This window comes from Gallus gallus, chromosome 26 (genome assembly GCF_016699485.2).
Source record: "Gallus gallus isolate bGalGal1 chromosome 26, bGalGal1.mat.broiler.GRCg7b, whole genome shotgun sequence".
NCBI classification, from domain to species: Eukaryota; Metazoa; Chordata; class Aves; order Galliformes; family Phasianidae; genus Gallus; species Gallus gallus.
This window is the reverse complement of record NC_052557.1, coordinates 1,082,483-1,095,967: the sequence shown is the minus strand read 5'-3', so window position 1 is coordinate 1,095,967 and position 13,485 is coordinate 1,082,483. Positions and strand designations below refer to the sequence as shown.

Below are 13,485 nucleotides of genomic sequence, written 5' to 3'. Positions count from 1 at the left end.
GAAACTCCCCCATAGTTTGTATGGGATTTTGAAGCAATGCTACAGTGTGTGCAGTTTATTTATGATCTGTTGTTACTCATCTGTAGCTACTCAGTGCTAAAGTAGTGCAGTTATGGACCTCTGGTCTGTCACAGTTCTTATGGGCAGAGTGCTAACAAGACACCTGGCTCGGAACTTGGGCTGGTTTTTAGGCTATTTTCTGTCATGCTTTACTGAAGCTGTCAGTACTGAATGCTTTGTAGCTCCCTTTGAGCACTGGGGGGGTTCTGATAATGGCAGGTTTCCTCTTATCAGTCAAAGAGCAAAAAAAAAACCTTGGCATGTGCTTGACTTTGCAGATGTAGGTGTCAAAGCTTCCTGGCACATCCCTGTGCTCTGAGCGGATGTGAACACTAGGAGTAACATACACTGTAACTTTGGTTTTAGCTTTGGTGAGGATCTTCATGCTGCAGCAGATGCTGCAGTTCTCCGTGGCCGTATGTTATGAAAACTTGATCCATCAGAATGTAGCTAATCTAGAGAAGGCAATTCAGATAACAGCCTACATTGTGTTGTAAACACATCTGTTTCTTCATTTGCCCGGTGTCGTAAGGTTAATAGGCTGCCACAAGCTGACATTCATTTCTATGGTGAAAAAAGCTGAGCCTATTTATTCTGTGAACTGATTCTCACTGTTAGAAATTACTATTTTGAGTCTTCCATTTCTCCTAATGTAAGGCTGAATACAAGTCAATACTGCACCTGCCTCTTCAGATCTGCAGGCACATGTGGGCTTCGTCATTCTTGCTCCTAAGTGGAATCAGAGACAGCTGTTGGAATGGGCAAAAGAGGTTTTAGTGTGCAGTGTTTTGTTCCTATCTGTATCCTCAGGTGCAACTTCAAACTGTATTTAATTACAGAGATTGGTTCAGTAGGCAAACTGTGAGTGGCTCAAAAAAGCAACAGGTTGCTAAAGACAGATTATTACTTTTCTCCTTAAACACAGTTCAAGTTTGAACAGTTAAGCCTATAATCAACTTGGCTTGCTGATAAAGTCCATCTGCGGAGCAGCAGTGTTTGCCCTGAAGGAGGAGAAAATCAGATTGCTTCTGCTAAACTGCTATGGAGCATTTATTGCAGGTAGAGACCAAAAAGCTGAATTACTGAACACACCAGCTGCTTTGGTTCTTTCTCCCCTCAACATCATCAGAGCCAGCTTGGACACTCCAGGCTTATTGAGACAGTGTGCTTCCCGTGATTGGTCTCCATCTTTATATTTAATATTAATCTTTTCATTAAAGCTTGGCAGCTGATGCCCTTCTCAGGGCCGTTTGGTTCAGTGATTCAGAGTCACTAGAGGTCAGTATTGTGTAAGCATCCACAGTGAGGAAGCTGGATCCCTTTCCAGGCTGGGTATGTTACAGTACAAGTCATTGTAGCAACATCAACAGTACAGGGGCAGCAGGGAGCAAGCAGCATGGCTAGTGTGTTGTATGGAGGCTTTGTTCAGAAGCAAACCTCTCCCCTGGGAATTGGCTCGTGGGAGAGCAGGGATGTGCTGCACTGCTGAAGGAGCAGAAGGGTGGTTTGGAAGTGCAGGGCAACATGATATTCTAGCAGTGCAAATAGTTACTTTGTTTTCCTGTCCTGGTTTCTTTGGGTTGTGGAATAGCTGTGCCACAGTGCAGAATGTGCTCTGTTTCAGGCTTGATGCTGGGTGAGTGCAGCTGTGCTGTAACTGTGGCATCTCTGGTTTGGAAAACTGCATCTCTTGTGTCACAGAAATCAAGCTGTTACATCCAGTTGGATTTCTGCATGTCTGTGTGGAAGCAGGCCTGGTGTCCTGAGGTCATCCTGCAGAAATGGAGGGCACTCAGTGGTATTGGGGCACAAAACCTGAATGGAATTTGCCTGCTGTTAGCTGTGCTGTTGTGATTACTAGCTCTAGTTCTAGACCCAGGCTCATCCTGTTTGGATTCTGTACTGCAGCTGCTCATTACTCTGGTTTTAGGAAATATGTTAGGAGAAGCTGTTTCTGCAGACTCAGTACTGCATTTAACCTTGCAAGGTCAGTGTGGAGACAGCCTGACTCTGCAGGAGCTGTCTCAAATCCAGGGAGGTTAGAAGTGAAGCTGGAGCTCTTAGTCACTGTTGGAGCAGAGTTGGATTCTGCATTGCAACTCAAGTGCTGTTTTAAGGGATGTGGACCACAGCAGATATGCTGGTGCAGCACAGACAGTGCGTGGCACAGAACAGAAGGGAGTCCTTCACACTCAGCAGTGCTGAGCTTGATGGGTAGTGCTGAGATCACTGGAGCCCACCCAGAGACACGAGGATGTTGCTGCATCATGATTTCCATCACTTCTCCTGTGAGTTATTCACTGGGTTTACCCTAACCCTGCTGAACTGAAACATGGAAAGCTGGCACTAGTAGAGATTAGTTGTGTGTATATACAAACAATGGGAATTAGTTTCTATGGATGTTTTATAATAGCAAAGCAGTAAATGCTGAGAGGAAGGAGCAGTTCCAGAAGTTCCAGTTGGTTATCCTTCTGAGCCCTTCTGCTGTATGACTGCTGAGATAGAAAGGAAAGAGCAATAGCTGGGGCTGTATTTCAGAAACGAGCCAGAATGAAGCCTCCCTTTCTGGTAAGTGTTTTATATTTCATTGCACCCATGTGAAAATGGTAGATTGGAATGGGATGAGACTAAACTCTGTAATATCTCTTAAAGTATTTGAATTCCAGTGTGTGTCTCACAGCCTTTTTCTTCTGTGTTGTGATGATGAACATTCATTTCTGGCTGCAATGCTCCCCTTAAGAAAACACACTTTTGTCTCATGCTCAGATTTGTAGGTCGTTGCTCAGCCTGCGTGATCCCATTGCACACTTGATAAACAGGGATACGACAGATGGAGGAATCATTTCTCAGAGCAGAGTGCTGCTATGCAGAATTTTAGGTAATAAATACAGCCCTGTGAGTTTCCCAGCCTCATCAGTTCCATTTTCTGATGGGACAGGAGTGCTGCTCTTATCTGCCTTGTTGTGCTGCCTGGGGCTGTCGCAGGGAGTTCTGTACATAGAGGAGGAGGGTACAAATCTTCCCCCCCCATAGCTGTGCACAGCAGAAGGGCTGTGTCAGTGCTGACTGACGTGATTTCAGGGCAGTCTAAGTGTCTGTTTCCTGTTCTTGGTTGGTTCACTTCTCCTCAGGAAATCTCTTAACTTTGAAATCCTTTTAGTTCACCATTCTGGACAAGAATTGACTGCAGCTGTTTCTAAACTGCAACTTGATTCAGGGTGACACTTGTAAAGCCAATGAGTTGTTTCATCAAACAGAGCCTTCCAGAAACTGCACATTCAATGTGCTCAATAAATTAGCACTGACAAGTGTGTATTCTTGATGTATGACTAATCAGTTGTCCATTAATTGGCTCAGGGCTCTTACCAGCTTGATGAAGTAACCTGGCAAAGCAGCCAGCACACAAAAGTCTTCTTGCTGCCAACATCTGAGCAAAGTTAAGCACATGCCAAGGTTAGTGGCCTCTTTTGAGCTTTCCTGGGTAATGTTTAGGAAAAAAAAGCCATGTATAAATTGCAAATACTGAGTAACATAGGAAGAAAAGGAAAGTGTAGCTGTTCAGAAATGCCCAAGTCATGTGTTGTGTGCAACTTTCTCTTCCTGTGTTCCCTAAAACAAGAATCGTAGATCTCCTTAGTCGCTGACTGTGATAGTGAAACAGAAAATGGGTATCAGATGGAAAATGGGGCATGGGACTGCAAAGCACACTGTGCTCAGTGATCTGTGCTGCTCTGCTCCCTTCATGAACACAGGGCATGTCAGTTGCTGCTGTTCTAAATGGACTTTATGCAGTACTGGCCTAAGAAGGACCTGGTACCATTGCAGTATTTCGTGCTGTATGGGCTTGAGGATGGGATGGGGAGATGAGAGGTCTTGGGCTGTTCTTAATCGTTGTGACCTGGAGCAAGGAGTTTAATTCTGTTTCCTTATCCAATAATGATCACACTTTCTCATGTGTTCAGTAGAACACTGCATTGTGTAAAGTCTGTGTGCAAATCCCACATGGGTGATGGCACTTCAGATTCATTAATACTGTCACTTCTTGTGGTTGCTAAAGCCCTCTCACTCACCCTTTAAGTGTTCTCAGCAATCACTCTTATACCCTGGTGTAGTAGTTTTCTGCATCTTATTTTACACCTCCAATGCAAATCTGCTCTGATGGGTTCACCAAAACCAAAGTGCTTCAAAAATAAATGTTTTGAACTGTTTCTTTCCCTCGCGTGTAGATTTGATGTTACAGAGTCGGTGCTCTGTACAATAGTCATGCAGCTCCTCACAGGAACCCTGGGGCCCATGTTCTGGAACTACACGGTAAAGGCTTAATGCTCCCAGCAGTGGTGGCATGGACTGAGCCTCGCCAGCACCTTTGTCATGCACAGAGTAACTGGGATAGGAAACGCATCTTTCTGAGGGTATTTCACACGTGCTGTAAGAGCAGGAGAAAATGTTTGCTAAGTATGAAAGAGCAGTAAAAATCCAATCTAACAACATGGTTTTTCTCTGAAAGCATCATGGTTTTGCTTGGAAACAAAGCAAGGCTGCCCTGAAGAGGAACAGCTTGCTGTGAGCATTGCTTGTTTTGTCGCAGGCCTTTGCCCAGATGATAACAAGGGCTGTGGAAGCAGCTCTGTCAGTGTGCTGTAAGAAGCTGTAGAGAGGTATTTCTTTACATACTATCTCACCAGCAAAAAAAAAAAAGATAAGAATTGAGTTCATTTAGGGAGCTGTATGCTGTGTGTTAGCACAAAGCTGGTGGTTACTGCTTAGAAATGCCTCTCTTGAGCTGTACGGCTTCACCCTCATCTTCCAATCTCTTAACTGTGCTTGTAGCTTCATGAAGCGACTTCACTGTCTGGATTCTCAGAGTGCTTTCTGCTGCTTTGCCACCCTTCACGAAGGACTTCTCTTTCTTATTTCAGCTTTTCTAGTATTGTGTACCAGGATGGTCTGCTCCCTCCTCCCTGTGATAAGATGCCACTAATAGGATGTGAGTTGAGGGTTTTGAGAGTTCTTGTTTCTCCTGGATTATTTGCCAGGAGTTTTCCTTGAATCCTCTGGGGATATAAGGATGGCCCTGTGATAGCCTTCTCAGAACTGCAGCAGACTTTAAAATGAAAATCTATATTTCACAGACTTGCATGTCCGTAATTAAAGCTGTGCTGATGAGTATTATACCATTCTTTTGTCTTTATTTTCCGTGCAGTTTTTCAGCTCAATCTCTGCTTTCAGGTATGGGCCCTGCTTTAAATTCAGTGGTGTTAGCAGCCAGGTGTGTGCAGCATCCCCTGGGCAGTGTCAGGTTGGTGTGCTGTGAAGGCTCAGCTCATCTCCTTCTTAAGCACTTTGTTGGCAGTCTGTGGGAGGTTGGACGTACTTTCACAAATACTTAGTTTCAGGAAATGGCAGTGTAGCAGGTAATGAGTGGAAGGAAGGAGGAGTTCAATCAAGATTTTTATCCTGCTGCAGCACTGGAAGGTTCAGAAACTTCAGAAGCAGCTGCTTGGTATGGGGGTTGTGTGAGAGGAGTCAACTCAAGTTCTGTAAGGAAAGTGAATAGAATGGGTGCAGTGCAGGGGAGAGGGAAGAGTTGTGTCCCTTTGCACAGCTGGGGAGGACCTAATGGAGACTTCTGTCTAGACTCCACCAGTGACCCCACCCTTGGGAAGGATGCCTTGCCATGCTTCACAAATAAATGCTGCTTGGTGGCACTGCTGTGTGCAGTGGGTGTGAGTTCTGCTTCTCGTCCTCCAGTGGCAGAATGTGGAGTGTTCACCTGTGACAATTCCCACCACATGCACTAATTGTAGGCATGCCAAATTCCAGAGCAGCCTTAATAATCTTAAATTCTTGCATCTGGATGCCCTCTGGCACCTGTATTTTTAGTCTTAACTAATAAGTGAAGTTGCTGCTGCTGCTTCCAGGTGATTTGCCTGGCACACAGACAGCATCACACTTACTTTGCAGTTTAAGATCGATGGTATAGATTTCATTCCAGTGTTGCTCTGTCCCTGAAATGGATTAGCTACAGGAAATTGCTATTCATGCTATTTCACATCCGATAGCTGTTTCAGGTGGCAGTCATTTTTGATGAGGAGGTATAATCATAACCCTGTCCTGGAGCTGCTGCCAAAGGGGCACAATATAGGGTGCATGGGTTCCTGCACCATAGCCAAGCCTTGCAGTTGCATGTGCTGGCAGAAGGCCGTTCAATGCATTAAGGAGGAAAAAAAATTCTAAAAATTGCTAGTGGGGTTTGCTTATGCTTCTATCTTATGGAGAGATTATTTAGAAGATTAGCTAGGTTTTTAATCAGTAAAAAAAACCCCTCAAAGACCTTAGGATTCAAGTTAAATAATAGTTTACCAGGCTGACTGTATTGTGAAGTGTAAATGTACAGGACTGAGGAGCTGCAGCTCTGCACACCTCTTCCCACAGCTCTACACTGTCACCCTGCAGTGACTAATGGTGGCATGTGACTTGTTGCAGTGTTTCACTCACACTTTGCTGTTTCTCATAGCCCAGAAGCAGGAGCTGTAACCAGGTGCTAGCAGTGCTGCATACGCTGCATCTACAGGAGCTGTCATGAGGGAGCTGAAGGTAAACAGATCTGGAAAATATTCAGCCCTCCTATAGAAAGTGTTAAAATACTTTTGTTCTTGATAATCTGCTGTTCTGGCAGAAGAGAAGTGGTAAACATGAGGTTGGCGTGGTGAGGCAGGGCAGGTGAGCAGGTGCAGTGTGTTGCAATGTGTGCACTCCTGCTGCAGGAGTTGGTGAGCACCTTCAGCAGCTGCAGGAGTGCTGCTGCCACGTGGGGTCAGGAACACCAGCAGCACAGTGTGAAATGCACCCTTTAAACTCACAGCTTCCACACTTCTCTGGCTTTGTGTTCTAAAGCCCTCAGGTATTTGCAGTTAATCTTTATTGAGCTCTCACTGGAGCATGCAGTTGTTAGTGTTATTTGACCCAGTCCCTGCTTGCTGTCCTCTATTCTGCAGAGCTCCTATTTGTTGTTTGTTAGCACAGTGAGCTATCAGTCACTTTCAGTGTTTTTTCCCAGCCTTACAATTAAAGGCTCAGTTGAGACATTCTGAGGTGGTTAAACCAGGTCTGGGTTCTTTGTAGCTTTGCCTTCATTCTGCTCTTTGTTCTTTAAAAACTTAACTTGGGGTCCTCTATTTGTTTTGTAGAAGATGAAACAGTCCTTGGTTTATTTGACAAGGTAATCTTTGGAGTTAAACTGCTTTGTTGAGGAACTTTGCATTAACTCTACATCCCTCTATTGTAGTGTGGGCATGTCTGGGGGAACTGTTTCATCTTTGTTACACAGGTTCTGGGGAGCAGCTGCGTGTTGTGCCATACATCTCCACATCAGCTGAGCGACACAAACTGTTTGGGCAATGCTGACGTGACTCAATTTATCAGGAAACAGCAGGCAGAAAACTGTCAGGTTAGGGGAAGTGTGGCCCCAAGTGATTGCTGAAAATATCCCAGAGAAGAGGCTGTAAGGAACCCCCATACTCGAGCTGCAGGGCTTCTGCTGCTAGTTTTTCCCATTTGTTTTTGTTAGGATGTCCACCATAGCATTTAAACATACAAACACAAGGAGAAAATAGAATCAGGCTTTGAACTGGCTCATTCCCTTCTTGCTTTGAAATGGTTTCCTGCAGGTCTGTGTGCAGTACCAGGCTGTGCTGCTGTAATACCACCGGGGGCTGCACAACCCAGGGCTTCTGCTCTGGTTGCTAAATGCCACTTTCTCACTCCTTGTGCAGGTGCCACCTCTCCTTTTCCATTCAAACAAACACATTTTTCTCTTTCTGTCTGCTGGTAGCAGTCTGCTTACACTGCATTCAGAAGTCAGAGCTTGTTGCCATGCTTTTACTCCCTCCTGATTCAACTCAGCACAGTATTGCTCTGCTGCTAAGAGAGGCAGCACAGACCTTCCGCTGCCCTCTGTGCTGTGCTTGCATCACTCATGAGGCTGCAAAGTATGCAGAAGGAAAGCTGATATGTTATAAGCTGGGATAGGAACCTTTCTTTCCCTTTCCTTTTGGTTGGATCACTTGGACCAGTTTCCTGACCCAGCTGGTGCTGTGGCACTGCAGAGGAAGCAGGCAGAGCTGCTGGGTCTAGGCAGTGAGGAGCTGTTTTTTGGAGATGCTGGGATGAAATGTGGCTCATAGAAGCAGCCTTCATTTAAAATGACTGCAAACACAGCATCAACTCTAGTTAAATGAATAGAGGAACAGTGTGGCTCCTTTCCATTTTAGCCAGCTTCTGCTTCCCAGGGTTGTTCCCTGTTGTGATATGGCTTTGAGGAGTTGCCAGTTTAGATTCCTGCATTCTTTGACTCCTGAGCAGCAGCTATCTGGCTGTAGGAGCCTGGAAAACAAACCAAAAAACCACTGGGTAATTCCAGCATCAGGCATCTACTGCATTGATGCAGTGTCCTCTAAAAAGTCATCTGACAGTGGTTGTAGTGAGGGTGACAAGAGGATCCCTTTGGGTATGATGTTCCCTGACATTTTCACCCTTGACATTAAGAAGATGCACTTTATTTTTATTGGTGGCTTAAGCTTTTAATTTGTCGTCAGTGGATCTTAAATCTTGTGTCCTGTCTTAAGGAGCCACTTAGTGCCTTTATGCAGCACTGAAGTCAAAACCCATTTGTTCTACAATTAAACTTATTGCAAACCAGAGAGGAATTCTTAACCCAGGAGGCTTCTAGGTGATGGCTGAACCCTTCCAAGCTGCCCAGTGCTGTTCTTATTGGAGATTTTGGGGCTGTGGAGTGAGGTAGAGCTGTCCAATGAGAGCCAGTGTGTGTGCCATAAATGTTTGAAATAGGCCCAAAGGGTTATTTGTGATCCAATATCTGAGTATGAGATGACATTGCATGGCTCCGTATCACACACCAGAGTCCTCTTTGTGTTTTGTTTCCATGTTTGACTCCTATTTATGGAGCTGCTTTGCATGGCTTTGGTTTTCCTTCTTGCTAGCTCAGACTTCTTGTTGTTTTATGATCTTTAAAACAAAGACTTAAACTCTGTCTTTTCTGTAAGCCTTTCCTTCCTGCCCTGCTGCAGCTCTCACTGCTGGATGCTGCACTGTGTGAGCTGCAGCATTGCAGCTGTCTATGCCTTATGTTTGCATCCCTCTTCTGGGATTCATGTTTTGTTTTCAAGCGTGATGCTTTTCAGAGAGAACATTCATTGGGGGAGTAATACAGTAGAAGACGTAATAGTGGCTAAAAGTGTCTTTCAAATATTACCATCTTTTTTTTTGTGGGCAAGGTTAAAACTGAATACTTCTGCATCTGGCAGTGCTCGGCTAGAACAAAATTAAGGGCAAAATGGATTTTTATTGCACTGTGAGAATAAAGAAGTGTAAAACAGCATGGCTTTTACTTTTAACAGTAAAACTAAAATATATTTTTGCTTTTCAAGGTATTGATGCCTCTTCTGTTTTCCTCAGGATCTTGAAGTTCTTTACACTGTGCATGATAGAGGGCAGCTGCCGAGCTTGCAGATAATTGACTTGAAATTGCTTTGAGTAATTCTGCTTTTCTTTTTGGCTTTCTGTGCTTAATCAGAATTGATGTGACTGAAGTGCAAATCTTCATAATAATCATGCATTTACTGGCAGTGATTGGAGGACCACCTTTTTGGCAATCTCTGGTAATTTTGTTCATGTTCTTATCTTTATCCTTTATTAATAATCTCATAGACACCTGGAAGAACCACCTGCCTGCAGCCTTTCTTTGTGAGGGAGGTCTTCCCCTTTCCTCATAATTAGCAATGAAATGGCAATAATTGTACACTCTGGTTTTACCAGAGTTAATTAAAAAAAACCTTTATTTTCCTTTATTTTGTATTTTGTCATATTTTGCAGGTAGGAAGCTACCAAATGTTGCCCAAACTTAAATGTACCTTCACTGAAGCCCAGCTTCCTTTGAGTGAGGTGGCCAAAACTTGAATGCGTTTCATGCCACAAGCTAGATCAGGAGCAGGAGAGTACTGAATTGGACTGATGGTATGGAGGAGAGCTTTGGAGATCATGGGGACCATCAGTAGATAATTTGGCCTGAGTGTGCTTCTCAGCTCCTGCTCAGGTGGTGGCTACAGCACAAAACAAATTGACCATCCTTAAAAAGATCATTCAGACTGAGCCTGGGTGCAGATGGGTCCTGTGGGCTTCACAGGGCTGCCCAGCTCAGAGGGCAGCTCAGCTGCTGCTGCAAGGCAGTGTCACTTACATGTTATGTATTCTATTGGATCAGCATCCATGAAGCCACACTGGGCTTTTGAATGTATGTAAATATGCACATGTATATATTAAACAGAAACAGATGTCTAGAAGTAACTTCAAATTTCCTGGAATGTTTTCCTTCTGGGTATTGATTATGTTTGTATGCTCAGAACATCGTTCTGAAGGTGGATAAGGGAGTCTTGATTTGCCATAAAACCAAGAGATGGTCAAAAATATCAAATCAAATCACCCCAAATCACTGATTTTTTTTTTTCCTAATCTGCTTCCTAAATCCAGAGAAATGAACCCTCTAATGTTGGAGAGAACGTCTGGCATGAGGAGCTAACCTTGGTTGCCTCCATTTTGCTATGCGTGCTTTTGGTTTGAGCTGAAACACCTCCAGAAATCACAAGTGATGCTGCAAAGTGCATGAAGAGCATCAGCAGGGATAGAGCTCTTTACCAAAGCAATGAGGCTTCAGGTCATGCTTCTGGTGCCAGACTTCTCCAAAGCCATTACTGCCACCAATATCCATGCAGCTATTGCTTAGCTTCCTAGAGGGGATTTCCCAATTCATTCTGTTTCCTTTTCTCCCTTTTTGAAAGGAAAGCAGAAAAATAACAATTTCTGCCACAGCAACCTGTGGCATGGCTTGGGGCAGGGTGAAGTTTGGGTGATTAAGGTTTTCTTTTTCCAGCAGAATCATGAAGTCTATGAGAAGTGCTGTGTTGCAGCATTTGGTGGAACAAATTCCCAATGCTGTTTTGAAGTCCAGCACTGGAATTATGGAGGAATCTCCCCAGAGAATAAATGCCTTCAGGCTTCCCATGGCAATTAGGAGTTTTCCTTTTTCTCCATGTGGGATTGCTGTTATTTACGGAGATGAACACAGTTTGCTATTTGCAGAGCAAAATATATTACATAAGGAAACCACCCCTATTTAATGTTTCCTATCACAGCAAAATTGGTGCTTTGGTATTGGGATTTGCTTCTTGGGAAGGGGAAGTAAATGGGAGAAAATGTGTGGTTGTATGCTCAAACATTCCACTTTCTGATGCTAATGTGTGACAAGCAAAACAATCCCAATTTGCTGAATGCAGAGTTGTGTATTTGGTCAATTGTTGCTTTCATTGGCTTTGTCTGCTCCCTGAGCTGCCTGTGCTGTGTCAGTGTGGGGTTCTTTCAGTGTGTCCAGGTGCTGCCTGACAGCTGGTGTTGCTCCTCCGTTGTCTCGGTGGATGAGGAGCAGCTCTGCAGCTGAGATCTCATTTGCAAAGCTGTGAGTAAAGTGAGCAAACACAGGTTGTGTGGGTCCCTCTGGCTGCTGCCCACACTTGCCTGCTTCCCAGTTCTGTTTTAACCACTCACAGAACTGTGATGGCATCTGGAAGAATCCATGGTGAGTCTGCAGGCCTGAGGTTTGTCTTCTGTTGAAGGATTTGCTTGAATTCATTCCCCAGCAAGCATTCCTCAATCCATTCTTTGCCTGTTGCCACTTGTTTTTTATTAACGTTTGCTTTTCCCAACCAGACCTTGGTATGTTTGCTTAGCCAGGACGTGCCCTGCTTCAGAGCAGCTCTCTGTGCAGCGTAGCCTTTCTCTTTGAATTAGTCACTTTGGAGACTTTTTCTTCCCAGCAAAATCCCCTTTTCTTTGGGAAACTTCAGCTTTAATCTCTTGATTCCCGTATGGGGCACACCATTGCTTTCTTCCTCTTGGCAGAAAAGCAAATTCATCATGGCAGCACCTTCCTTAACCAGAGATGAGACCTTCCCAGGTTCTGTGCCTAACATTAATGGATGATTGCAATTAACGCTCTGGTCTGCGGCAACCTGCCTCTTGTTTGCTAGTCATTCTTCTTTCTTTACTGTCTTTCAGAGAATGCTTACCAGTGAGGAGTTAACACTGCCACGTACAGCCCTGAAAAGATCAGGAGATTAAGCTGTTAAGCAAAATAACATGTTCAACACAGCAGAAAAATTAGTGATCCCTATCTGCTAAAAGCTATGCTGAGTACAACTGAAAAATAGAAACAACCTGACCTGCTTTGGGCTTCTGTTTGTGGTTGGGCTCCTTGCTGCTGGGGGCCAAGTGTTAGTTTGGTTGAGTGCTGCAGTTGCTCATTGAAGAGCCTGGGAAGGTTTCAGTGATGGTACAGATCGAGTTGGAAGGCGTTGTTGTGCAGCTCTGTCTCAGAACCTGCTTCCATAATGTATTTGCTGTGGTTTATTTGAACTGTCTTCATTTCTAGTTTCTCCTGTTCTGCTCAAAACATTGTCATTAAGTGAAGAAAATAACTGCTTTTCAGGTCTGACTGTGCTCCCTTTTTCCACATAGCAACCTACCTGCTTGTGCTCCCAGGCTTGCTTGACTCTGAGATGACTTGTCTGATCTGTTCCCTTCCCTTGCCCTGCCTATAAGGCAGTACCCAGCTGTGTACAGGGCTTTATTTAATCACCCCCAGTGCCTCTTGCTTTGCCCAGTGTGACTGTGGGCTGCAGCTGTGCATCCTGCAACCAATTTCAGAAGAGATTACAGATGCCTCCATTTTCCCACTTGGTGACTGGGTGATGTGACTTCTGGGTTTCAGTTTCTATCTGCTTCTTTGCTTTTGGCAGCTCTTTTCAGGTGACTGAAATGAGCCCCACTTCATGACAAGCTTGATGGAAGCATGATTGGTAGAATACACCATTCTCTGATGTGCTTTGTAGAAAAGTAAATAATGATACAAATTTAAGTCTCTGTAGCAGAGAGGGGGGGGGGGGGAAAGGAATGCAACAAATGGAGCGTTGGAAAGTGGAGTGTTTGAGTGCACCAGAAGTGTTAAACCTGGCTTTGGTGTGCTTGTGCATCTTTAACTTCTTTTTTCTTTTCCATTGAAGATCCCAATACTGAATATTCAGGTGAAAATATTCCCAGCTCTCTGTACTGTCGCAGGAACCATATTTTCCTGTACAAACTACTTTGGTGTAATCTTCACAGGTGGAGTTGGCAAAAATGGATCCACCATAGCTGTGAGTACTGGGTTTGCTCATTTTAGTTCCTTTCCAGCATGCTGTGGCTTTCCAGCCATGACCTTGGTTTTCATTTCACATGAAGGAAGTATTGTGGTGCTGTTTTCCATTCAGTTCTTTGATGGCTTGGGGAAAAAAGTTAATATAGGCTGTATAAGAA

General features: G+C 44.3%; 1 protein-coding gene across 5 annotated transcripts in view; it reads left to right on the top strand.

The window, feature by feature from the left end:
* Positions 1 to 13,485, top strand: part of CEPT1 (choline/ethanolamine phosphotransferase 1) — a 46,925-nt gene that overhangs the window by 29,828 nt on the left and 3,612 nt on the right. For 3 of the 5 annotated variants that reach the window (XM_015298707.4, XM_015298709.4, NM_001006392.3), the window contains exons 5-6: positions 9,656 to 9,740; positions 13,194 to 13,325. In XM_015298707.4, coding sequence (XP_015154193.1) covers positions 9,656 to 9,740; positions 13,194 to 13,325 — 217 coding nt within the window. Of the gene's footprint in view, positions 1 to 4,286; positions 4,372 to 9,655; positions 9,741 to 13,193; positions 13,326 to 13,485 lie in introns of all 5 variants that reach the window. The other 2 variants (XM_046904137.1, XM_025143711.3) reach the window with 1 other exon arrangement.